The sequence below is a fragment of the Microtus pennsylvanicus genome, chromosome 14 (genome assembly GCF_037038515.1).
Source record: "Microtus pennsylvanicus isolate mMicPen1 chromosome 14, mMicPen1.hap1, whole genome shotgun sequence".
Lineage (NCBI taxonomy): Eukaryota > Metazoa > Chordata > Mammalia > Rodentia > Cricetidae > Microtus > Microtus pennsylvanicus.
This window is the reverse complement of record NC_134592.1, coordinates 584,549-607,210: the sequence shown is the minus strand read 5'-3', so window position 1 is coordinate 607,210 and position 22,662 is coordinate 584,549. Positions and strand designations below refer to the sequence as shown.

At 38.9% G+C, this 22,662-nt stretch overlaps 1 protein-coding gene across 2 annotated transcripts in view; it reads right to left on the bottom strand.

The window, feature by feature from the left end:
* Positions 1 to 22,662, bottom strand: part of Itgb8 (integrin subunit beta 8) — a 97,950-nt gene that overhangs the window by 5,315 nt on the left and 69,973 nt on the right. Inside the window, exons 7-13 of one of the 2 annotated variants that reach the window (XM_075947284.1) lie at positions 22,565 to 22,660; positions 14,026 to 14,115; positions 10,293 to 10,427; positions 7,668 to 8,070; positions 5,022 to 5,247; positions 3,888 to 3,994; positions 51 to 214 (exon numbers count right to left, since the gene is read on the bottom strand). In XM_075947284.1, the coding sequence (XP_075803399.1) occupies positions 51 to 214; positions 3,888 to 3,994; positions 5,022 to 5,247; positions 7,668 to 8,070; positions 10,293 to 10,427; positions 14,026 to 14,115; positions 22,565 to 22,660 (1,221 nt within the window). The remainder of the gene's footprint in view (positions 1 to 50; positions 215 to 3,887; positions 3,995 to 5,021; positions 5,248 to 7,667; positions 8,071 to 10,292; positions 10,428 to 14,025; positions 14,116 to 22,564; positions 22,661 to 22,662) is intronic. The other variant, XM_075947285.1, reaches the window with a different exon arrangement.

Sequence of the window (22,662 nt, the reverse complement as noted above, 5' to 3'; positions counted from 1 at the left end):
TGTTAGAAGAGGAAGCGACACTCTGACAGCTATTCTCTGAATTCACCAACCTTTGTGGAAGCAGACAGCCTGTAATCTGAGGAAGACTTTATCTTGTTACTACTCCATTGCAGAACCACCTGTCTGATGATGAGGACCTTAAGCAACCCAATCAAGAATGTGACTATGAATATGATGAAAAATATTCGCAGGTAGCTTGGGCCAGGTAAACATTCTGCAAGAAAGACAACAAATTGATAGGTTAAAAAAATTTAGAAAAGTAAACCAAAATTTCCTGTCAAATAAATGTTTACATTCCTATAACAGAAACAATGTTATTTACAAATCTGTATTTTCAAACCAGGAGGCTGGTATTAGTGCCTACTCAAAAAAGTAAACCCCTCTTGGAGAATATCTACAGTTAAAGATACATACACACACACACACACACACACACATATACATATATATAAATATTTGTAGTTTGCTATGCACAAATCTCTTACCTGCATGTAAGAGACTTTGTCTCTTTACAATAGTCACAGAAAGAACTGTAGCGGTGTGTAATGGTCCACACTATGTGGAAAACATAATTAAAAAAATATTGAGCAGCCCTAAGCATTTAGCATGTGTTTCTCTTTTTATGCTTTCTCCAACTTTGTTGTTCAGCATGATGGAAAGTAAAGTAAACATCTGCAGAAGCTAGAGTCAGGACGTCTCTAATAGGCAAGTAAATATTTCCTCTAAATCCTGGTATAAGATTTCAGTGCTATTACACATCATGACTCCGAGAAGTGGGAGTGTCAAATCTCGGATAAAACCCAAATATCGTGTCTCACTCTTTGCTAGTTAACTAATCTAGTCTGTTTGCTTGCACAAATTCATTAAGTGTTCCTCCAAGAACAAATAATCACTAGCTAAAGAAAGAAAAGCTGTACTAGGAGAGGGAGCATGCTAGACCTTTGTTTTAGCAAGGTCTGGCAAACTGTCCTTGGAAAAGTTGCAGGCTCTATGCTTACCCGAAGTCTACTCTCATCTCTGAGGAACATGGTTTCGCAATAATGGGTATTCCACAGAGCTCACAAACTGCCCCAGATTCATAAAATCACTTCCTGGACTGAAGCATATGTTTCTCCACCCATTCGGCAGGCTTCAGGGATGGGGTATGAATGTAGCAGTTGCCTCTGAAAAAGCCTCTAGGGAGAGGATGTACCAAGGCCATAAGCAGAGCAGCTAGCATGCAAGTAGTATTGATTTTGGCCCGAATGTCCAGTTATTACTCAGTATGCCTCTTGAACAAGGCAAAGATTCAGTAATGGGGACAAGAGGTCTTTTCTAACTAGGTGGACTTAATAGAGACCATTGCTTACAATTAGTGACAAAAGACCTTGAGGAGGTCAAAGACACACCCACTCCTATGCATCGGAATGGAAACAACAGAAGCCAGTGCAGCATAATGTTTCCTTGTTATCAATGTCATGGGGACAGAATACAAAATGTGTGTACAAAGGTAGTGCTATTTGATCTTCTATAGCTCCCTTCAGGTTATTGACCCTCATGGCTTATGTCCTGACAGACTGATGTCCCTTAGTTGACCTAGTCTACTCTATAGCCTGAACCCATCCTCAGAGGGACACATGGCTTGATCCCTCCCACTCCTGGCTTTTTGCCTGGTGGGAGCTTAGCCACGAGACTGAGAGGAAACCCTGTAAGTGTGATTGAGTGTGATTAAGTGTAATTGAGGTGCCTAACAAATGCCCTTTTCCTCTCCTTGCAAAATAGTTGTAAAGGGGAGGGAAGCCCTCAAAGGACCCTCTGAGGGTTCAAATCTGCATGCATTTTCCCCATGTTGTTATGGATGGTCCAACATTTGCCCCTGGTTATGTTTTTCATAGCCAAGGTCAGGCTGGGCCTTTTTCTAAAGAGATTTAAGGAAATACTGTGTATAATAACCCTTAAGTCAGAGTAGTGTTACATAATTAATGACATGTAGGGCCCTTCTTTATTAGAAGGTACTAGGCTTTCTGGTGAGATTGCTGCAGCCTCAGCTAGCAGCACATGGGACTCTTTTCAAATTTACTGTGGGCTAAGATCAGCATGACAGGAATGAAATATAGGAAACTCAGATGTGCAGGATATTGCTACTCTGCTGTTCCTCTGAAGAACTGGCTTTTCATTTCTTGAAATAGTGGATGCAAAAGGTTGGTTTCTAAAGACCTGACTGCAAGTATAACTTCTATCTACACCTTGGACCTGTGCAAAAGGGACTTTGGTGATTTTATTTGGGGGGGGGAGTACCCAAATAAACTTTTTTCAAAGCAATTTTTTTGTTTTTCTGTTTTTTTAATTGTTTTCTCATTGTTACTTTTTTATTTTTATATTATTATTACAAATTTTCACTTCCTCCCATTTTCCTCCTTCTTCCTCCCATTCCCCCTCCCCCTCCCTCTCCAGTCCAAAAGCAGTCAGGGTTTTCTGCCCTGTAGGAAGTCCAAGGTCCATCCAGGTATAGGAAGGTGAGGATCCAAACAGACTAAATTCCCACAAAGCCAGTACATGCAGTAGGATCAAAACCCAGTGCCATTGTCCTTGGCTTCTCAATCAGCCCTCCTTGTCAGCCACGTTCAGAGAGTTCGGTTTTATCACATGCTCCATCAGTCCCAGTCTAGATGGCCTTGGTGAGTTCCCATGAGATCAGCCCCACCGTCTCAGTGGGTGGGCACTCAAAGCAGTTTATGAACGTAACTCTTTCCAATTTATACTTCACCTTTGACTGGAGGTACCTCTTATTTTATTTTTATTATGTATATAAAATTCTACCTCAATGTATGCTTGCATGCCAGAAGAAGGCATCAGATCTCACTATCAATGACTGTGCTGGGAACTGAACTCAAGACCTCTGAAAGAACAGCCTCTTAACCTCCGAGCCATCTCTCAGTCCCTGATTTGAGATATTTCTTTTATGTTCATTGGCTTATTGTCATTTAATTTTTAAATGCTGTTCTGACCCTGTGTTTTATAGATGAGGTGTTGTCTCAGGAAGCTATACAAATGGGCTGATGTTTTTCACTTACTGTGCTTTAGGCTAAGGTCTTGAGCCTAAAACTAACACATTCTATTTTGTCAGATTTAGATCATTCACCTTGAAGTTTTATCTTTTTTTTCTTTCGTTTTTCTTTTTCTTTTCTTTTTAGGGTAACAGGCAGGTATCATGTGGCCCAGGCTGGCCTTGATTTCCCTATGTATCTGAGGCTGACCTTGAACTTATGATCCTCTGGACTCCACATTCCAAGTTCTGTTATGTGCCATGATGCCCAGTTTTATGTGGTACTGGGCCTTGAACATGGGGTTTTACCCATGCCAGGCCAGTGCTCTCCCAACAGACTACATGTCCAGCCTCATAACCTTTGGAAGTTAGGTATGTTACAACAGCAGATTATCACTTCCAATAGGGTTTGACTTGAAACAGGAGAATAAAGTGTTGATAGATATGAGGAGAGTCAGCAGGGTCAGCAGCAAATGTAGGTTATAAGGAAAAATCATGGCTCCAGATCTCCTAGAGAAATTATTCTCCACGGGGCACCTATGCTTTGGCTTCTGCATTTTTGTCTGGATAATTTGCCTGCTCCTTGGTGAAGGCAGGCGGCACAGGAAGAGAGCTGTGAGGATGAGAGGTGACTCCGGCCACTCTGCTGTTCCATCTATGGGAGATTAAAAAAAAATGGAGCACCATCAAAGAAATAGTGTGTATACAAAGAAGTACACTTTTTAAAACGTATCTGAGGCAGAGTGGTAAAAGTTGCTTTCAAAGTGTCTATAAGGTAATAGTAAGAAGTCATCGCTCCTTCCTTTAGGAAGGAAGTAGTGCTTGGCAGACCCTTCAGCCCCAGGAACCTCCCCACACTCACCTGAAGCTTGGTCCACGCGATGCTGTTCCATGACAGCACAGGAGGTTTTACATTGATCAAGTAGAGCCTGAGACAGATTGTGAGAGTGGAGACACTGCATACAGCTCCTGTGCAGGAAGGCTAAAGTGTTACTACTACAAAAAGGCAACACACTTATACTTGCTGTGAAAAATACAACAACAAAACAGCAACTAATGGACACATTGGATTAGGTCCAAATGGAACTTATCCCAGGAGCAAGGCCTGGTGGTCCAGGAATCCCAGCTACATGAAAGGCTGAGGCGGGAAGATTTATGTGTTCTAGGGCTGCTTGAGCTGTAGAGTGAAACCAGCCAGGGTGAAACACTGTCTCAAAAATTAAAAAAGAAAAAAGACAGGATATGTTGCTTAGTACAGTACTTGCCCAACATATGTGAGACCTGCATTAAATACCTAGTAGCAAATGAATAAACTCCATTATAGTAAAACATTACAGTTCTGAATGATTTAAATAAATTACTATGCTTATTTCTAAAATTCTTATTTGCATTACTGATGTGGGAAAGTACATGTTTTAAAAACTCGAACAAGCAAACCATAGACACAGTGACATTTACACAGGGGCTTTTTTTTTTTAGTAGGTCTCAGATTGTCATTGGAAAATATGTTCATAGCACCAAACGGTCATATAACACAGGGCTTTCCACCTGTGCATCCTGAGTGCTTCGTAGCAACTTCAATTCTTCTTATATCTTGTAAGTGGAGACTGATTATTCATTTCCAGGGTACCCAGACCCTAAATCCCACATCAATTTTTACCAAAGACACAGAGTTTTAACAGCTTATTGTACACCACACAGCTAAATTGCCATTATTAGGCTAGCTGGCAGCCTCTATTTTCAAAATAGAGGCTATTTTAAAAAACCAAACAAAGTAGTTTATGCAGATTTGTTCTAATTTTTCCAAAGCAACTTACTAGCCAAAGATGGGAACTTCAGTATCCTAATTCTTAGAATGTCCCACACAGTTTTTTAAATCATCATCATTATTTTAGAATAACGAAGGATCCAGCAACTAAGATTTAAAAAGGCAGAACACAGAATGAAAACAGCCTTCAGCAAGGGCTGCTTTGCTCCTGCTGGAGACAGAACATACCAGTTTTCATTGCAGGAGAGATGGCAGGTTGGGCAGTGCTCGCAGAGGCGGCCGATGGTCCTGGGGTCACTGCACACACACCTGCCGCACACACAGGCGCCTCTTCCGCTGCACACTTGACCCTTGGAATTGACACAGTGTTGTGCTAAGGCTGATGGACACTGGCACCGATCTCCTTCCCAGCCACTGAAGCACTGGCATCTGCCACCTTCACACTCCCCATGCCCTACAACAGAGACACAGCAGGATCAGGGTCAGCAGGCCCACTCACTTGGTAAGCGGCCTTCATTTCCATGGGAACATTCAATGGTCCTATGAATGGAAACAGCACCAGTTTCAATTTATTTTGACAAAGCAGTGCCAATATTTAGGAGTGTTCGTTTTCGAAGCTGTTCTATTGGAGATAATTTTCTTCTACCAGTATATTATGCTAACATACACGAAGAAAGCCCCTACTTGGTGGCTGCCTAACTTCTTAAATGCCATTATGCTTTCAATTTTAAATTAAAAGCACATAAAAATAATGAAGCCATAAAAGCTGACTTAAAATCAGCAAGAAAGTATTTGGTCGGTGGATTCCAGGTTCCCCTCGTCACAGATACTAGGCCCCAGGAAAGCTTTGCAGAATGACAGGGCACCCATGCTACTGCTTCTGTGGATTCAGGTGTGGTTAAAGATAGGTCTTCTGAGAAGCCGAAATCATCTCCTTTATCCTCAGAATGAATGCAGGGGATTAGCAGGACAGGCTGAATCTGTGCTATGAGCTGTTACTAGGTGATATAATGAGAAAGAAAAAAGGGGTGTGTGTGTGTGTGTGTGTGTGTGTGTGTGTGTGTCTGGAAGCATATAGGCAGACAATTAACTTTTTGAGAAAATCTTGGCTACACATTATTAAATGGATTTTAGACTACAAAAAGTGTCCAAAATTTAATATGTTAATGTGAAATAGAAGTCTCCAAAGGTGGTATATTTTATGTTTTATATAGTATTTCTCAAGCCTATTTTACTATAAATCTATATAGTAAATCTTTACTATAAGCACCCTTCCTTTTTACCCTTTTTTGTCTCCTTGTCCTTCCTCTCTTTCTTCCCTCTATTCTCTGCCTTCTTTTCTCCTCTCTCTTTCCCTATCTTATTGCTGAATACCTCACAGGCTAATTGTTCCTAAAGCCTACTGCTGAACCAGCTCAATTTGCTAAGTGTGAAACAAATGAAGGTTGGGCAAACGAACACCCACTCTATCTCATTCCCTGCTATAGCTAGCATGCCGAATCCTAGCCAGCTGACCCGTGAACATGAGTTTTCATCCCCAAGGGAATGTGGTAGGGAAAATGCATGTGAGCCTTGGAGCTTGTGCTCACACAAGCAATTCAAAGCAGATTTTCAGTTGCCTCTGTGTGTGTGAGGTGTGTGGTCACAGTCATATAGACAGGGTCAATACATCGATTTTTGAGATTATACAGCAGAACCTTAGGTTCTCATTGTATATGAAATTGCTTAGAGAGACAGTTCTGTTGACTGATGCTAGAAATTTCATCCTCTTCATCGCTGTAAAATATTTCTTTTCCCTATAAAATATAATAGACAACTGCTGGTTTATTCTGACGTTATCCTCCTTCCTATCCACAGTTCTAGTCACAGCTGAAGAAATGTCTAGAGTACAGAGCATTATGTGTATATGATACAATTAAAGAGACGGCTTGTAATAGTGTGTTTCTGTACTTTACAAGATTTCTGTCTATACAAGAATAGATAATTAAATTTTATAGTTTTTGATTTTTATTTTCCAATAATTTAACACATATTTCCTTACTAACATGCACATACAAAAGGGATTTTTATAAGTAAACTTACCTCTTCACAGAAAAACAATCAAGGAATTAAAATAACAGCTGGTTTATTTTAAAATATATTTTATTTTAATTTTCAGATGCTGCATAGGTTTTTCTGGACTTTTACCAGTAGGTGGAGTGAACTGAATTAGTCAAAAAATAATCTTGATATTTTTATCTTATCGCATTTCACTGCCAAAACTGGTCTGTGTGTGGCCAGAGGACACTCTTGGATTACTGAACAATCAAGTGCGTTCTGGAGAGTACGTCCTTTGCTCACTCTCACTCTGTCGGTGGTGCCTCTCCAAAAATCACCTGGCGAGCGGGGAGTGGCAGCAGACTTACAATATCATAGACAGTGATGCTTTAAGGATTTTCAGTGAATGGAATTATATTTTTGTAGCTCACTTCCCCTCATCCTGACAGAAATAAAAAACCCTCTGAGCAAGCAGGAGAAGCATTCCGTACTGCTTGTCGGAATGAGTCAGACCTTTAGAGAAGAATACCCCCCATTCTTCTAGGAAATGTGTCAACCATCACCCGTAACTTCCTTTGCTGGCGTAAATCTTTCCAAGATCAAGGGATACATGAAATTCGCATTTAATTTTATCTTTTGATTTTAAAAAATAGTTGCTGTACTCATTCTAAAAATATAAATATGATCTTGCCTTGACCTAATTTCGTAGACTATGAGGTTTTGAACTTTAATTTAGGGTTGAGTGACAACATTTCATCACATCAGATTTAAAGATACACACGTGTATACGGCAATATAGTTGTAATTAATTTCAACTGCCTGTTTGTATCAACTCACCAGCACACACGTTTCCATGGTGATATGGACAGGAAAAGTCGTCCTTTTCACAGTATCTGCCATACACTCTTCCAAGTTTGGTTTTGTCACATAAACATTTCCCACAGACACAGACTCCTCGGCCACTACAGACAGGTTGATCCTCCTGCAACTTGCAAGTTTCAGAGGGAAGCTGATCTTCATCAAAGTGACATCTGCTGTCATCACACTGTGGACACTTGGGATCCAGGGCAGCTTCGGCACACTGCCCTTCGCACCCTTTGCAGTCCTCACACTGGCAGTTGCAGCTTTTGTGTATGTGGACTGTAGTGCTTTCATTGAAACCAATAGGTTTAATAATTGCATAGTTTTTTCCTCCCGTGACGTCACATATTGTCATCACAACTGTTACATTGAAAAGAACCTAAATTTCAAAGGAAAAAGTAAATATATTCACATCTTTAGAACACTATATTCAGTAACAATTGAATCAACAATGAATATCTTAGAGAAACAATATTTACAAATCACACATTTAATCTCTATCACATGTAGGTGCAGAATGAACCTTTAATTCCATTTTTACTTCACTGATCAATTAGAATTAAAGGAAGCAACGATTGCTAAATGGCCTGTAAATCACCATATGCCCGCTTGTCCTCAAGTGTCTGTGCCCCTTAGATAACTGGTTTCACAGAGAACTGTGGAACTATGGTTTATTTTCTGAATTGAAAATTTGGGGTTAGTAAACATTTGGTATTAGGAGCCAGCGAACCAAAGTAACATGTCTTTGCTCTTCTGGTTCAAAACCCTGAGGTATTCTTATGGACAATAGTATCTGTTTATATTCTGTTTTCTAGAGGCCAAAGTAAAGGCCCAGAGTTGATCTTTAGCGTATACAGGTTGTCCATGAAGGAGAACGCAATACTGTCTCTGATGTGAGTCAGGAGAAAGAGGCTTAGGACTTTTTCTCCAATTTCAAGATCTTAATACAGAACCACTTTGTTGTCACCCTGCAGAAGCCATTCCAGAACTAACAATGTACTGGCAAGAATTAAGAGGTTTTTTCTCCTAGAACTACAGATCATTTTTCTGACAGTTTTCTTCCTTGTTCTCTAATTCCTTGTTTTTCCATAACATGATTGATTTAATATCTATATTTTCTTCAGGTGCTTTCACAAATCAGAAAGTTTATGTGTATATGTGTGTATGTGTATTGAACTGACATTCATTGCAATAATTAAATTCCAAGATTAAAATAAAGTATTCTGAGCTTTTCAATTAGAAATTATGTAGCAGGAAATAAAAGGCCTACACTTCGGCTTTTCTGTGCAAGCATTTGCCTTGGATTTATCACATCAAAATCAGTGTGGTTGGTGTTTCTTTGTACTCAGGTTGTCTCTACCTCTAAGAATTTTAAGGTTTCACAGATGTGTAAAATGATGTGGTCACTGCTATTATGACTAGTAGAATAAACTGCTCCTGGGAGTCAAACTGTTTCTACAACTTAGTTGAAGAGGATATATTCAAAGCAAGAAGGCCATAGAAGAGAGAAGGCAAATCACTGTTGTAAATTCAAGAGTCTTGGATTTGTTTTCAGCAGTTAACTTACTGTTACATTGCTACAAAAAGCTTTTCTCTAGCAGAAATCAAATGTGTATTATTCAAACTAGTATATGATGTCTTTTGAACAATATCCAAGTGATAAATATAGAGGAAACTACAGAATTAGAAGCTTTGAATAATTAATTAAAGATAAATGGTTTATGGCACAGTCACACTACCCACAGCTTATAATGTTCCCAGGAGGAAAAATATATTCTGACTGAAGAGGAAAACGTGCTCTCTTTGACTTAATCTTAGATCTTTAGGACTTTGAAAAGTCTTCCTTCCCAACCAGGATGTAATTAAAGTAATAAAATTACAGAACCTTAGAGGGAGAAGTAAGAAAAATCTGAAATTTTCTCACCTAGGTCATTCCGATGCAGCGGAAGTAAATGATGCTGGAGAGCTGAAACCCCAACCCCAGGACCCCACCGAGAGTACACTCTGCCTGCTGTGCCCTGCTGTTTGCTTCTGATTTGCTTCTGCCTCTTGATAACACTGACACTGGAGTTCTCCCTTGGCTTCCCACACCCTTTCTAGTTATTGGATAAATGGTGTCATCCTTCCGATTTGACTGCTTTTAACCAATTTCTTTTATCTTATTCTTGAGGCCATCAAAAAGTGAAAGGTTTTGGAATTCTTCGCTTTTATCAACTGTCCCATTCTTTTCTATGGCTACTTTCAATCCCATACTCTGAGAATGAGCAGATTTGAAATTAAAATCACTTTGTCACTAGTATAACTACAGATACTGCTTGTTAGAAAGGATGTGATTTCCTCATTAGACCAATTGTGCCACAAAATATATTGCTACTAATATTTAATAAGTACTTAACACAATACATACTTATGTTAACTTGGACATTTGAGAGAATAGTCATTCACATTAAGAAGAAACTTTGAGAAGAGACAAGAAGGCTACTTTAAAGTTCAAACAAGACTCTTGTAGTTAGTAGCAATTTTTAAAGAGTAGATTGATCTTTTTCATGAGAAAGCACACCAAACAATTTTTCTTAAACAAGAAAAACACACAGCACATACTTCATCATTGCTTGTCACATTTCCGCATCCAATTGCACCTGGCTTCCTGGTCCCATCTGGACAGATGGCAGTGATGTTAAAATAGACACCATGTACGTGGTTTTCCATTTGCACTTTTACTTCTGAAATAAGTTTCTGCAGAAACATTGGTTTTTAATTACATATAGCAGTAGTTAATAGTATAAGCAACAAACAGACTCATGCATGTTATGTCATTCTAGATTTAATATTTAACCTAATCAAAGCATATCTCTGAAAAAATGAATAAAATGATGGTTCCTTTTAATAACCCAATTATATGTAAAACATGTAGGAAATCCTGAATGATCGGCTTGTTGAAATGGCTTGATTTTCCACATGTCTATGATTACACATTTTAACTACTTTAGAAATATTTCTTATCAAATGTTAAAATGATTATCTTTCAAAATCATACTGCTGATATTTAATGATGAAATTTAAAGAAACATTCTAATAAGTGAATTTTAACAATTTACAACAGGAAACATGATTTTGACAAAAAAGAAACTTGAATTTTAAGCACTTTTAATTATCATGAAAAGCTAGTGTTTTATAAATATAAAGTTGAAACATATAGTTTTGAGGGGATGGCATTTCTAAACTGTGGCTATGAACAGGAGTCCCTAGTGAAACACTGTCATACAAGGTTCTTGAAGAAGGGATTAGGGTTTTACCAAATCTCCATGTCCTTGATCCATAATGCTTTTCTCCAAGCCTTAATTCTAAAGCAGGACTTCTCAGGGGGTAAAAAACCATGCATGCATTTACACCATCATTCATAGGCTCAGTCAGCAAATGTCTACTGCATGCTGTCATGTATTGGGCACACACTAATTTCTTCCATCACAATCATTCCGTTCCAAAGGATACAGCTACTATTTAAATATATCATTTAGATGTGCATGCATGTGGTCACATAAATCTGAGCCTGGTAGATGCAAAAATCCTGATGAATATGCAGCTATGTAAGGAGAATGGGTTGTAGCATGTGAAGGAAAAAAACTTCCAATGGCTTCTAATTCTTTAGTGAAATAATTTTACTTCTTCAACAGTATCTCTGATCATGGAATTTTGATAACATATCCTTTATTTGTTTTTCTCAAGTTCATGAATATTATTTGTGTAGACAAGACTACTTCAGACACATACACACAAACATGCACAATTTTCTCTTGCCAAGATCTTCATATCCAGAGAATTCTGGTAAACCAGAAGAAGCTTTCAATGGTGTGAAACAATGCAGATATGTATTGGCTGTCGGGTCAAGACATGCCTCCCATGTCATGCTTTCTGTTCCTATAAGATCTCAAACCACTTGAGCCAATGTCTTTGAAGTATCATGTGAAGACAAATTTCTACGATGTCTTTTCATCCTTGTGCTTTGGAAATCAAGGTTCTGGTGAAATGTTAAACTTCATCGTTCTTGTCTAAAAGATCTTTTAGAAGCCTACAAAATGCCGTTTGACAGCTAAGAGGTGTTGGGAGAGACACTATTTATTTTCTGATTCCTAACACTTCGACGAATAGTGAATTGTTTCTCTTTAGCTTTAAAAACAAAGTTCTAACAGATGAAGATATACGCACTTAAAACTAATAGACTTTTTTTTTTTTTTTATTTTTCGAGACAGGATTTCTCCATAGCTTTTTGGTTCCTGTCCTCTTTTAGACCAGGCTGGCCTCAAACTCACAGAGATCCGCCTGCCTCTGCCTCCCGAGTGCTGGGATTAAAGGCGTGCGCCACTGCCACCCGGCTCAAATAATAGACTCTTAAAGAGTAGTCAAAGTCAGTGTTTGTTAAGTTCACTAATATTCTTCCACAGCAAGATTATACAGAAGCACAGCGGGATAAGGTAGTCACACATCTGCACAAGGCGAAGAATGTAAGTTCAAACAGTGCTGTCTGCTTTTACTGCTTGAGACAATGCCTCACCCCTAGTTTCCTCTCTCCTTTTTCCTAAGTCTGATGTGGTGGTATGTGCTTATAACCGTGGGGACTCAGGAGGAGGCTGAGGCAGCAGGATCAGGAGCCCAAGGCTATACTGTGCTTACCAAACAAAGAAACAGAAAAGAAATCAGCTTATGTATGTTGGGATAATATAATGGAGATACACTGTAGTAACTGAGAGGACTGATTGCATAAACTCCCTTTTCATTTGGATGACTTCTTAAAAACAAACTATTCATAGAAATGATATGTTTTGCTTTTCTTAATACAAAATTCCATGGATCTAACATTTTGAGAAATGTGTAAGAATGTTTTGCCTGTATGTATGTAAGCATGTGCAGTGCTGATGGAGGCCAGAAAGGGGTAATGATGGATATCCTGGAACTGTAGTTAGAAACTGTTGTGAGCTACCATGCGGGTGCAGGGAACCGAACCTTTATCCTTTGGAAGAGAAGCAAGTGTTCTTAACCACTAAGTCGTCTCTTCAGCTCCAAGATCTAACATTTTTTATATGATAGTGAGAAATGTAATTCCAGATATCTAAGTTCATTTCATTCTGTGCAGTTTTCAGACAGTAAAGAAATCATCTGCAAAAATGAACCTAGCAAAATTTATTTCTTTAAAGAAGAATATGTTTAAACAGTTTCTTCATTTTCTGCCCTGTGTCTGCTTCCTGCCTCCACCTCCCTGCTTTAAACCCAAGTTGCAAGCAGGTGCTGCCTGAAGACAATTAGCAAAGCAGCGGGAGCGATTTTCACAGCTCTGTGGCTCTCTTGATACTTTAATTCTCCGTGGCAGGCAAGCAGGCAGGCAGAAAATCTGGAAAAGTAAGACTTTATAACTGGCCCATAAATCCATGGAAGAATAAACCATAGTTTTTGATACCCTGTTTAAAAAAAATCAAAGAAAGATAAACAAACCATATCACACAGCTGGAAGCAGTTGAGAAAAGGAGTAACACCTGGAATTTCATCCTGATACCTCTGCTTATTGGCTATGTGCACTATGGTTAATTTGCTTACTTCTTTGTTCCTACAAATATACAATGGGACTACAAATTGTTGCCTGATGGTCAGGTGTGTGGATTAAGTGAAGTCATGTATAGAATGTATTGGACATGAAAAGAAAAGTTAGTGGTAGCAGTTTTATAGAGCTTTCTAATGAGAAATTATCCAGTTGGAGAGACCAGATGTTTCCTTAAAACTTCATGCATCTCTTCTTCCCAGGACTAATGACAACACACAGCTAATGACCCAGAAGGACAACTGCGAAAGGAACTCTTGCCTGTTTCAATGAAAATGATAATTGACTGAACCCTACAATGACTGATCATGGAGACCCTTCCAGAGCCTTCTCAGTGATCTCTGTATCTTAGAGAGTCCATTTACCCCTAAATATTGTTCTTTAAACAACAGCATGGTTTTTGTTTTATTTTGTTGCTAAATTTATGATGTAGGAAACTATCCAAATTTTTGTGACAAGCTGGTGACTCAGTGAACTTTCAATTTGGAAGGAAACTTAGATGGCTGGACCAATCTTGGTTCACCTGTCCTTGGGACAAGTGAGGCACAGAGAAAAGAACTGACTCTTCCAAGCATCAGACACCATTGCTGGTTTGTGGTCCATTTAGGGATAACCCCGGCTCTAAATTCCCAGTCTAATATTCTTTCTGTCACTCCTTGCAAGATGCAGCAGTATTGCTTTGTACCTTGTCACAAAAATGGTAGTAAAAGTTGACTTGGAGAAAACTGCAAGGGCAGTACATACCTTGTAGGCTTCTACTACTAAATTGTTGAGATTTGCAGCTTTGGATTCTATCTCTCCAGCAATGGCACCAGGCAAAAGGGGCAGAAGGTCCTGTCAAACATGTGAGTCACAGGTACATGATATGATAGTAGCATGGGAACAGTGAACAATCAAGACATTAAACATTTTGTAGCTCTCTGAAAGGCAAGTCGTTTTGTGAATGAAAAAAAATGACAAAAACCACAAGCAAGCTAAGAGGGTTGCCAATTCAGAGAACTTAGAAATGTCAGTGTGTGTGGTCTTGTGTGTAAGTGAGTATTTGCTCTATGTCCTGAATTACATGACCTCAAACCCAATTAAAGTTAGCTCAGCGTTTCCTAAACTATTTTTAACATGAACAGAGCTCTGTGGGCAAATAAGTTGATAAAGCTCTGTGGTTGCTTTCTCCACTTAGAGATTCAAAATGTACACCTGAAAATGATATACTCTAGAACTGCAATTTGCAAATACTGTAATATTTATAATTGGTATTCCCAGTTCTCTTTTAGTTCCTAAACTCTGTTCCCATGTGACATAGGAACATATTTAATATAAATACTCTTCTGTGAAATGACACTTTGGGACAAGCTGGGCCAGATGGAAGGTCATAGTTAAGGGGTGAGCTTCATGGAGCTGATGAGTAAAACTCTGGGTGTCTCTTGAGAGGATATGAGAATGAGCAACAGCTTCACAGTCTACCGTGCAGAGTTATGACAAGGAAAGCAGATTATAAAGGCATCAGAGTTCACTTTTCTTATTCTTTTTTTTTTTTACTTATAAGCATCACCAAGTTATGTGTGCCAGCCAGGCTTAGACAGAATGGATTTGTAATCTCAAGTCATGGGGAAATATATCACTTAGTAATTTTAATGTCCCAGCAAAGAACCCTCACTGAACACTATAATAAACTGTTCTGAGACAGTTTCAATCCTTAGGGAGCAATTTCACAAGGCACCATACACATGACACAATGGAGATGTGCCCGGGTACTGTGAGGAAAGACACCAGCCAGCATTTCAATCTGAGGAATATTGTCATGGACCATTTCCCCGAGAAAATGATTTTAAAGCATTGTCCAAAGGATAAGTGAGAGCTAAGCAAGGAGGGAGAATGGGTTCTATGGGATGGGAAGAGAGCAAGAACCACGCACCCAGCAAGGGCACAGCCTGATGAGAGTATGTGCACACACAGTTAAAAGCATAGTTGAAGAGACAAGTACAAGGCAGGAAACAGTTTAGGGAGATAGAGAGATAGACGAGGTCAAATGGTTTTCTTTGTCCTGAGAGACTTAGCTGTTGAAAGCAAAAGATGATTTCAAGAGAACATTCTGCTTTAGAGAATATCTTTGATATGCCTGTGGTTTCAGTGGATTGTCTAGGTAGACAGGTAGAGAATGGGCCTAAGAGACAGTTACCAGTGCCATTTAACCCAGATAAATATGGTTTATAAAAATGACGCCTGTCAGGTAGGTTGCTCCAACCCCCCCCCCCCACGACACACATTGATTGGACCCTGTAAGCTACAAGTTCCACTTCACCCCCAAAACCTGCCCATCCCCCACAAACCTCAGAACTCCGATGCATAGTCTGTAATTGCACAGAGCTAGCCAAGAGGTGAGTGATCAGCTCTCCAGCCATTGATCAGAGAATTCCACTCTACCTCCATAACCACCCATCCCTGGAGACCCCAGTGACTCCCTGAGACACAGACACTGACTGCAAGGATTGGATAAAGAGGCAAAGACACTGCTTGCATCAGTTGGAAGAAGAGATGGGTAGGAACCAATGCAAGAATTCATTCAACAACCTAAAAAGCAACACGGTAACACCAGAACCCAACAAACAAATACAACAAAAAAACCTGATCACCCTAACCCAGGAAAAGCAGAAAAAAAAAATGAAGTTAAATATAACTTTATGAAGATGATAGAGAACACTAAAAAGGAAATTAAAAATTCCCTTAAAGAAACGGAAGAAAAGAAAACAAAAAGTTGGAAGAAGTCACTGAATCTCTTAAAGAAACGCAAAAAAAAAAAGCAATCAAACAGGTGAAACAAACAGTTCAAGACTTGAAAAATGAAATAAAGGCAATAAAAAAAAACACAAACTGAGGGAATTCTGGAAATGGAAAATCTGGGTAAACAAATAGGAACTATAGACTACAAGAGACGAATAAGACAATCTCAAGCATTGAAGATACCATACAAGAAATAGATTTGTTTGTCAAAGAATATGTTAAATCCAACAAATTATTATCACAAAACATCCAGGAAATCTGGGACACCATGGAAAGACCAAACCTAATAATAATATGAATAGAGGAAGGAGAAGAACTCCAGCTCAAAGGCACAGAAAATATATTCAACAAAATCATAGAAGAAACATTCACAAGCTAAAGAAGGATATGCCTATGAATGAAGCTTACAGAACACCAAATAGATGGAACAAAAAAAAGTACATTTGCCATATAATAATCAAAACACTAAATATGCAGAATAAAGAAAGAATATTAAGAGCTACAAAGGAAAAAGTCCAAGTAATACATAAAGGGAGACTTAATAGAATTATACCCAACTTCTCAATAGAAACCCTGAAATCCAGAAGTTCCTGGAGAGATTGTTGCAGACAATAAGAAACCACAGCTTCACCCTAGAGATGCAGGGATGGTTCTACATGTGAAAATCTATCCATGTAATTCACCATATAAATAAACTTTAAAAAAATTATCATCTCACTGGAGGCTGAAAAAGCATTTGACAAAATCCAATACCCTTTTATGATAAAAGTCTTGGAGAGATCATAGATACAGGGAACATATTTAAGCATAATAAAAGCAAGATACAGCAAACTGACATTCAACATCAAAATAAATGGAGAGAAGCTTAAAGTGATTCCACCAAAATCAGGAACAAGACAAGGCTGTCCATTCTCTTCATATCTATTCCACATAGAACTCAAAGGTCTAGCTACAGCAATAAGACTACAAAAGGAGACCAAAGGGATACAAATCAGAAAGGAAAAGTCAAACTTTGACTATTTGCAGATGATATTATGTTATACATAAGTGACCCCAAAAATTCTATCAGGGAACTCCTTACAGGGAAGATAAACACCTTCAGTAATGTGACAGGATAAAAATTCAACTAAAAAACAATCAATTGCCCTCCTATATACATATATCATATATATATGATAAACTGACTGAGAAAGTAATTAGAGAACCATCACCATTAACAATAACATCAAATAACATAAAATAACTTGGGGTAATACTAGCCAAAGGAGTGAGAGACTGTAGTCAGGGCCTGTTCATTTGTTCCTGACTGCCCAGACATGAAATAATTGCACAGAAACTATATTATTTTAAACACGATTTGGCCAATAGCTTAAGCATATTGCTAGCTAGCTCTTATACATTAAATTAACCCGTTTCCATTATTTTATATTTTACTATGAGGCTTGTGGTTTACTGGTAAAGTTCCCAGGTGTCTGTTTCCTTCAGCAATGTCTACATGGCGTCTCCCCAACTCCACCTACTCTTTCTCTACATCTCTGTAATGCATGGCTTTACTCTGCTAAGCCATTAGCTGAAAGCAACTTTATTCATTAACCGACAAAAGCAACATATATATATATATATATATATATATATATATATATGGACTTCCCGCACCAAAAGACCTATATGACAAGAACTTTAAGTCTTTGAAGAAAGAAACTGAAGAAGGTCATAAAATGGAAAGATCTCCCATGCTCTTGGATAGGTAGTATCAACATAATAAAATGGCAATCCTACCAAATGCAATCTGCATATTCAATACAATCCCCATCAAAATACCAGCACAATTCTTTACAGACCTCAAAATAACAATATTCAACTTCATATGGAAAAACAGAAAATCCAGGGTAGCCAAAACAATCCTGTACAATAAAGGGACTTCTGGAAGCATTACCATCCCTGACATCAAACTTTATAGAGCTACAGTAATGAAAACTGCTTGGTATTGACATAAGAACAGACAGGCAGACCAATGGAATCAAATAGAAGACCCGGATATTAATCCACACACCTACGAACACCTGATTTTTGAGAAAGAAACTAAAATTATACAATGAAAAAAAGAAAGTATCTTCAAAAACTGATCCTGGCATAATTGGATGTCAGCATATAGAAAAATGAAAATAGATCCATATCTCTCCGCATGCACAAATCTCAAGTCCAAATGGATCAAAGACCTCAATATAAATCCAGCCACACTTAACCTCATAGAAAAACAGTGGGAATTAGCCTTCAGTGCATAGGCACAGGAGACTACTTCCTGAAGATAACCCCAGTAGCACAGACACTGAGAGCAATAATAAATAAATGGGACCTCTTGAAACTGAGAGGCTTCTATAAAGCAAAAGACACAGTAAACAAAACAAAACAGCAGCCTACAGAATGGGAAAAGATCTTCACTAACCCCACATCAGACAGATGACTGATCTCCAAAATATGTAATGAGCTCAAGAAACTAGACATCAAAATATAAATAATTCAATCGAAAATGGGGTACAGATCTAAACAGAGAATTCTCAGCACAAGAATCTCAAATTCTTGTCAAAAAAGACACGTAAGGAAATGTACAACATCCTTAGCCATCAGGGAAATACAAATCAAAATGACTCTGTGATACCATTCTATACCAGTCACAATGGCTAAGATCAAAACCACCTAGGATAGCTTATGCTGGAGAGAGAAGATGTGGATTAAGGGGGAACACTCCTCCATTGCTGGTGGGAGTGTAAACTTGTATAGCCACTTGGAAATCAGTTATGGTGGTTTCTCAGAAAATTGGGAATCAACCTACCTCAAACCCAGCAATACCACTCTTGGGCATATACCCAAATGATCCTCAATCATTCCACAAAGACATTTGCTCAACTATGTTCATAGCAGCATTATTCGTAAGATCCAGAACCTGGAAACAACCTAGATCCCCTCAACCAAAAAATGAATAAAGAAAATGTAGAACATTTACACAATAGAGGACTACTCAGTGGCAAAAAACAACGACATCTTGACATTTACATGTAAATGGATGGAGCTAGAGAAAAACATCCTGAGTGAGGTCACCCAGACCCAGAAAGGAGAACATGGTGTGTACTCACTCATAAGTGAATATTATATGTAAAGCAAAGGGTAACAAGCCTATAGTCCACAACCCCAGAGAAGCTAGGTAACAAGGACAACCCTAAGAGGAACATACATCCATTCCCCCATGGGAAGGAGAAATAGACAAGATCTCCTGAGAAAATTAGAATTCTGGGGGTTGGGGGATAAAGGAGGGCAGAGGGAAAGGAGGAAGGGAGAAGAAGAGGAGGGGAGATAACTTAATGAAATAGGATGGTTGAGATGGGGGAAGGACAGAGGGAGAACAAGGAAAAAGGTAACTTGACCGAGGAAGCCATTATGGGGCTAGATGTAGGGGAAGCCCAGCCAATCACCTTGCTTGTAGGGCAGGGTCCCCTGAGGATATTATTTACTTATAAATATTGCGAGTGTGCTCCCGGCGGCCTCCCCTTCTGTTTTCCTGTTCTCCGCGGGAACCTCGGCTTTGTAAGTCCTTCCCTTATTAAAGCTGAATATTTTATTATAATTTCTGTCTGCCATTCATTTACAACGTAACATCTAGCAAAAAACCTAGCACTAGAGAAATTCCCAGAAATCCACAAGGATGAACCCTATGCAATCATGGAGACTGTGCATGAACTGGCCTTGCCCTGTAGACAGATTGATGACTACCTTAATTGTTATCATAGAAACTTCATCCAGCAACTGATGGGAGCAGATGCAGAGATCCACAGCAGAACACAGGGCTAAGCTCCCCAAGTCCACTTGAAGAAAGAGAAAAGTGATAATATGAGCAAAGGAGTCAGGACCATGATGGGAATCACCATTGAAACAGCTTACTGGAGTTAATGGAAGCTCACCCACTCAGGCCCAACAATGGGGAAAGCAGCATAGGATCAAGCTAGTCCCTTGGAATGTGGTGACTGTTGTATGGTTGGTGTAGTCTATGGGGCCACTGACAGTGATACCAGGATTTATTCCTACTGCTTGTACCTACTTTTTGGAACCCATTGTCCCTGGAGGGATACCTTGCTCAGCCTAGATAAAGTGTGGAGAGCCTTGGTTCTGCCTCAAAGCAATGTGTTAGACTTTGTTGACTTCCCATGAGAAGCCTTACCCCTCTCTGAGGAGTGGATGGGGGTGTGGTTGGGGGGAAGGTGTAAGAAGTGGAAGCTAGGATTGTTATGTGTTTCCTTAAAGAAGAATTAATTAAAAATGGCACCTGTCAGAATACCAACAGTAGGGGTACTTGGAATTCTGCACAGGGCTCATCGGGGTTGGAGAGCACAGTAATTCTTACTGTGCACACAATTCAGTTGATCAGAAACTTGATTTTGTATCTTATCAGTCAATGGCATGTTTACAAAGAGAGGGAAACCCTGGTGTCAGTAACCAGTAACACACGACGAGACAATCAACAGTAGAGATACATGAGACAAAAAAATACAAAAGACTGCATAGAAATTAAAGGTCAGCTGTTAAAGGTTAAAAGCACAGGATCTGACTCGTTAGAAAAGCAGGCAAGTTTTTAACCTCTCTAAATGTTTGCTCTTCTTGAAATGAGCATGTTCACAATGCTGTGCTTGTTCGGTGTAGCTAAGAGAACTGCAAGAATGGCTGTTTCTACGTTCCATATCTGAAAGTTGATAGGGACTCAGCAAACAGAAGTTGTCTGTGGTTTGCACCATTCAGCTTGGGCCAAATCCAACTCTTGTGAATTTTGATTTGCTATGATGTTTTGATTTGCTATGATGATTTGATTTGCTATGATGTTAAAAGGTGATTTCATGGTGTGTATATACATTTGGGGAATCAAGGTATTAAAGTCTCATCATAAATTTCAAAGAGAACTTGCAATACACATAAAGCTGCATTATCAGGTGGTGGCATGGTCATTAGGAATGAGGTTAACTAGTGAAGGAAACACAAGCTTTGTGGAAGATGGAAATGAGTTTCAGCATTTTTTTTAAAGTCAAAAGAAAATGTGGCTACTCAAAGGTTGAAAATAAATAAATAAATAGGTAAATAAACAAAGGCAAAGCAAATGGGACACTGCAAGAGGTTTAGAATAGAGAAAAGAAGGAAAAAGCAAAACTTGTGAAGGAGATGAAGGCTGAGTGAGGAGAGGACAACTGAGTGAGGTATAATGGTCTCATGGAAACAAGTAACAGAATGTCTTGGAAGAGTCACCCTAAGAAGACTGGGAAAGAAAAGTAGTACTACAGGTACAGCCCATTTATCTTTGGGAAGCTACGTGGCACTTCAGATTAGTATTGCTGTACAATGTTTGCTTTGCTTGTGAGTCTCACATACACCGAAGGGCTCTGGGAATCACAGAGATAATTGTTATGTACAAGCTATTGCCTAGCTTAGCCACTTCCATAGCTTCTGCTGGTTCTTTGCTTCATCATCTAGACCAAAGCTAGGTGCTGTTGAAAAATCAGTACAACTAAATACAATTCCTACACCCATGGCTTCTCTGGAAAGTCATAGAAGAAGGGGCAAAGAGATTACAAGGAATGGGGACCAGGATGCCTGCTTCAATCATGCTAGGTATGACTTTGAAGCTTTACCCATGAAATCTCAACTGTCTGACTGCCTCAACAAGATCTGTATAATGATGATACCAGTCAACATAACAGCATAGATGGAAGCATTTTCACAAGGCCCCACCCTTAGATAAAAAGTTACAAGGCAATCAAAAGCTACAGAAAGAAGAATCATTTTTCTAGGGATGAATCCCTGACAGATTTTAGTAAATTATCTAATCCCACATCAGACCTGAACACTTGTACATAAAAGTAATGCTAAAACAGAATATATATAAGTATATATTCATATACATGTATATATTTAGCAATAATAAAATACTATTAATTTGAGGAGTTGGGGGCATATAGGGAGTTGAAGAGGGAAAGAGAGGGAGAAGAAATGATATAAATACAGTGATTATGTATGAAGTTCTCCCCAAAAAATTATAAAAAGCAGAGAGTAGGTGTCCTGTAGTAGTCTTAACCTATTTTAAAGATGTGGCTATGAGCCATGGTGCAAACAGGACTTCAGCCACGAAAGGGACAGAGTTGGAGAATGAAATACTTCTCATGTAATGGAGGTTTTCCATTATCGTTAAACTCAGTACCAGCTTAGTTGTCTGGCCATGTCCTTGTGTATTGACTATAGTTTACATACAGCTCTCAATGCCCACATGTCATGGTCCTAGAGTGTCACAGACTTAGATGGAATTTGCCCCTGAATGCTAAGATAAGATATTATAAAGTTTACTTTGAGACATTATTAAATTTACAGAGTGTATCGGAATTCCAGAACCTCCATCCCTGCTTCTGAAAACTGCCTCACTACAACCACCAACCCAAACATTTTAACTTTGATGTTGTAGGCATGAACATACCTTGTACCAATGAAACTGCTTTCCTTGAACTGCAAAAATGACATTTATGTTGTTGTCTATTAACTTTTCAGAAAGTTGGCCCAGTGACGGATGTTCCT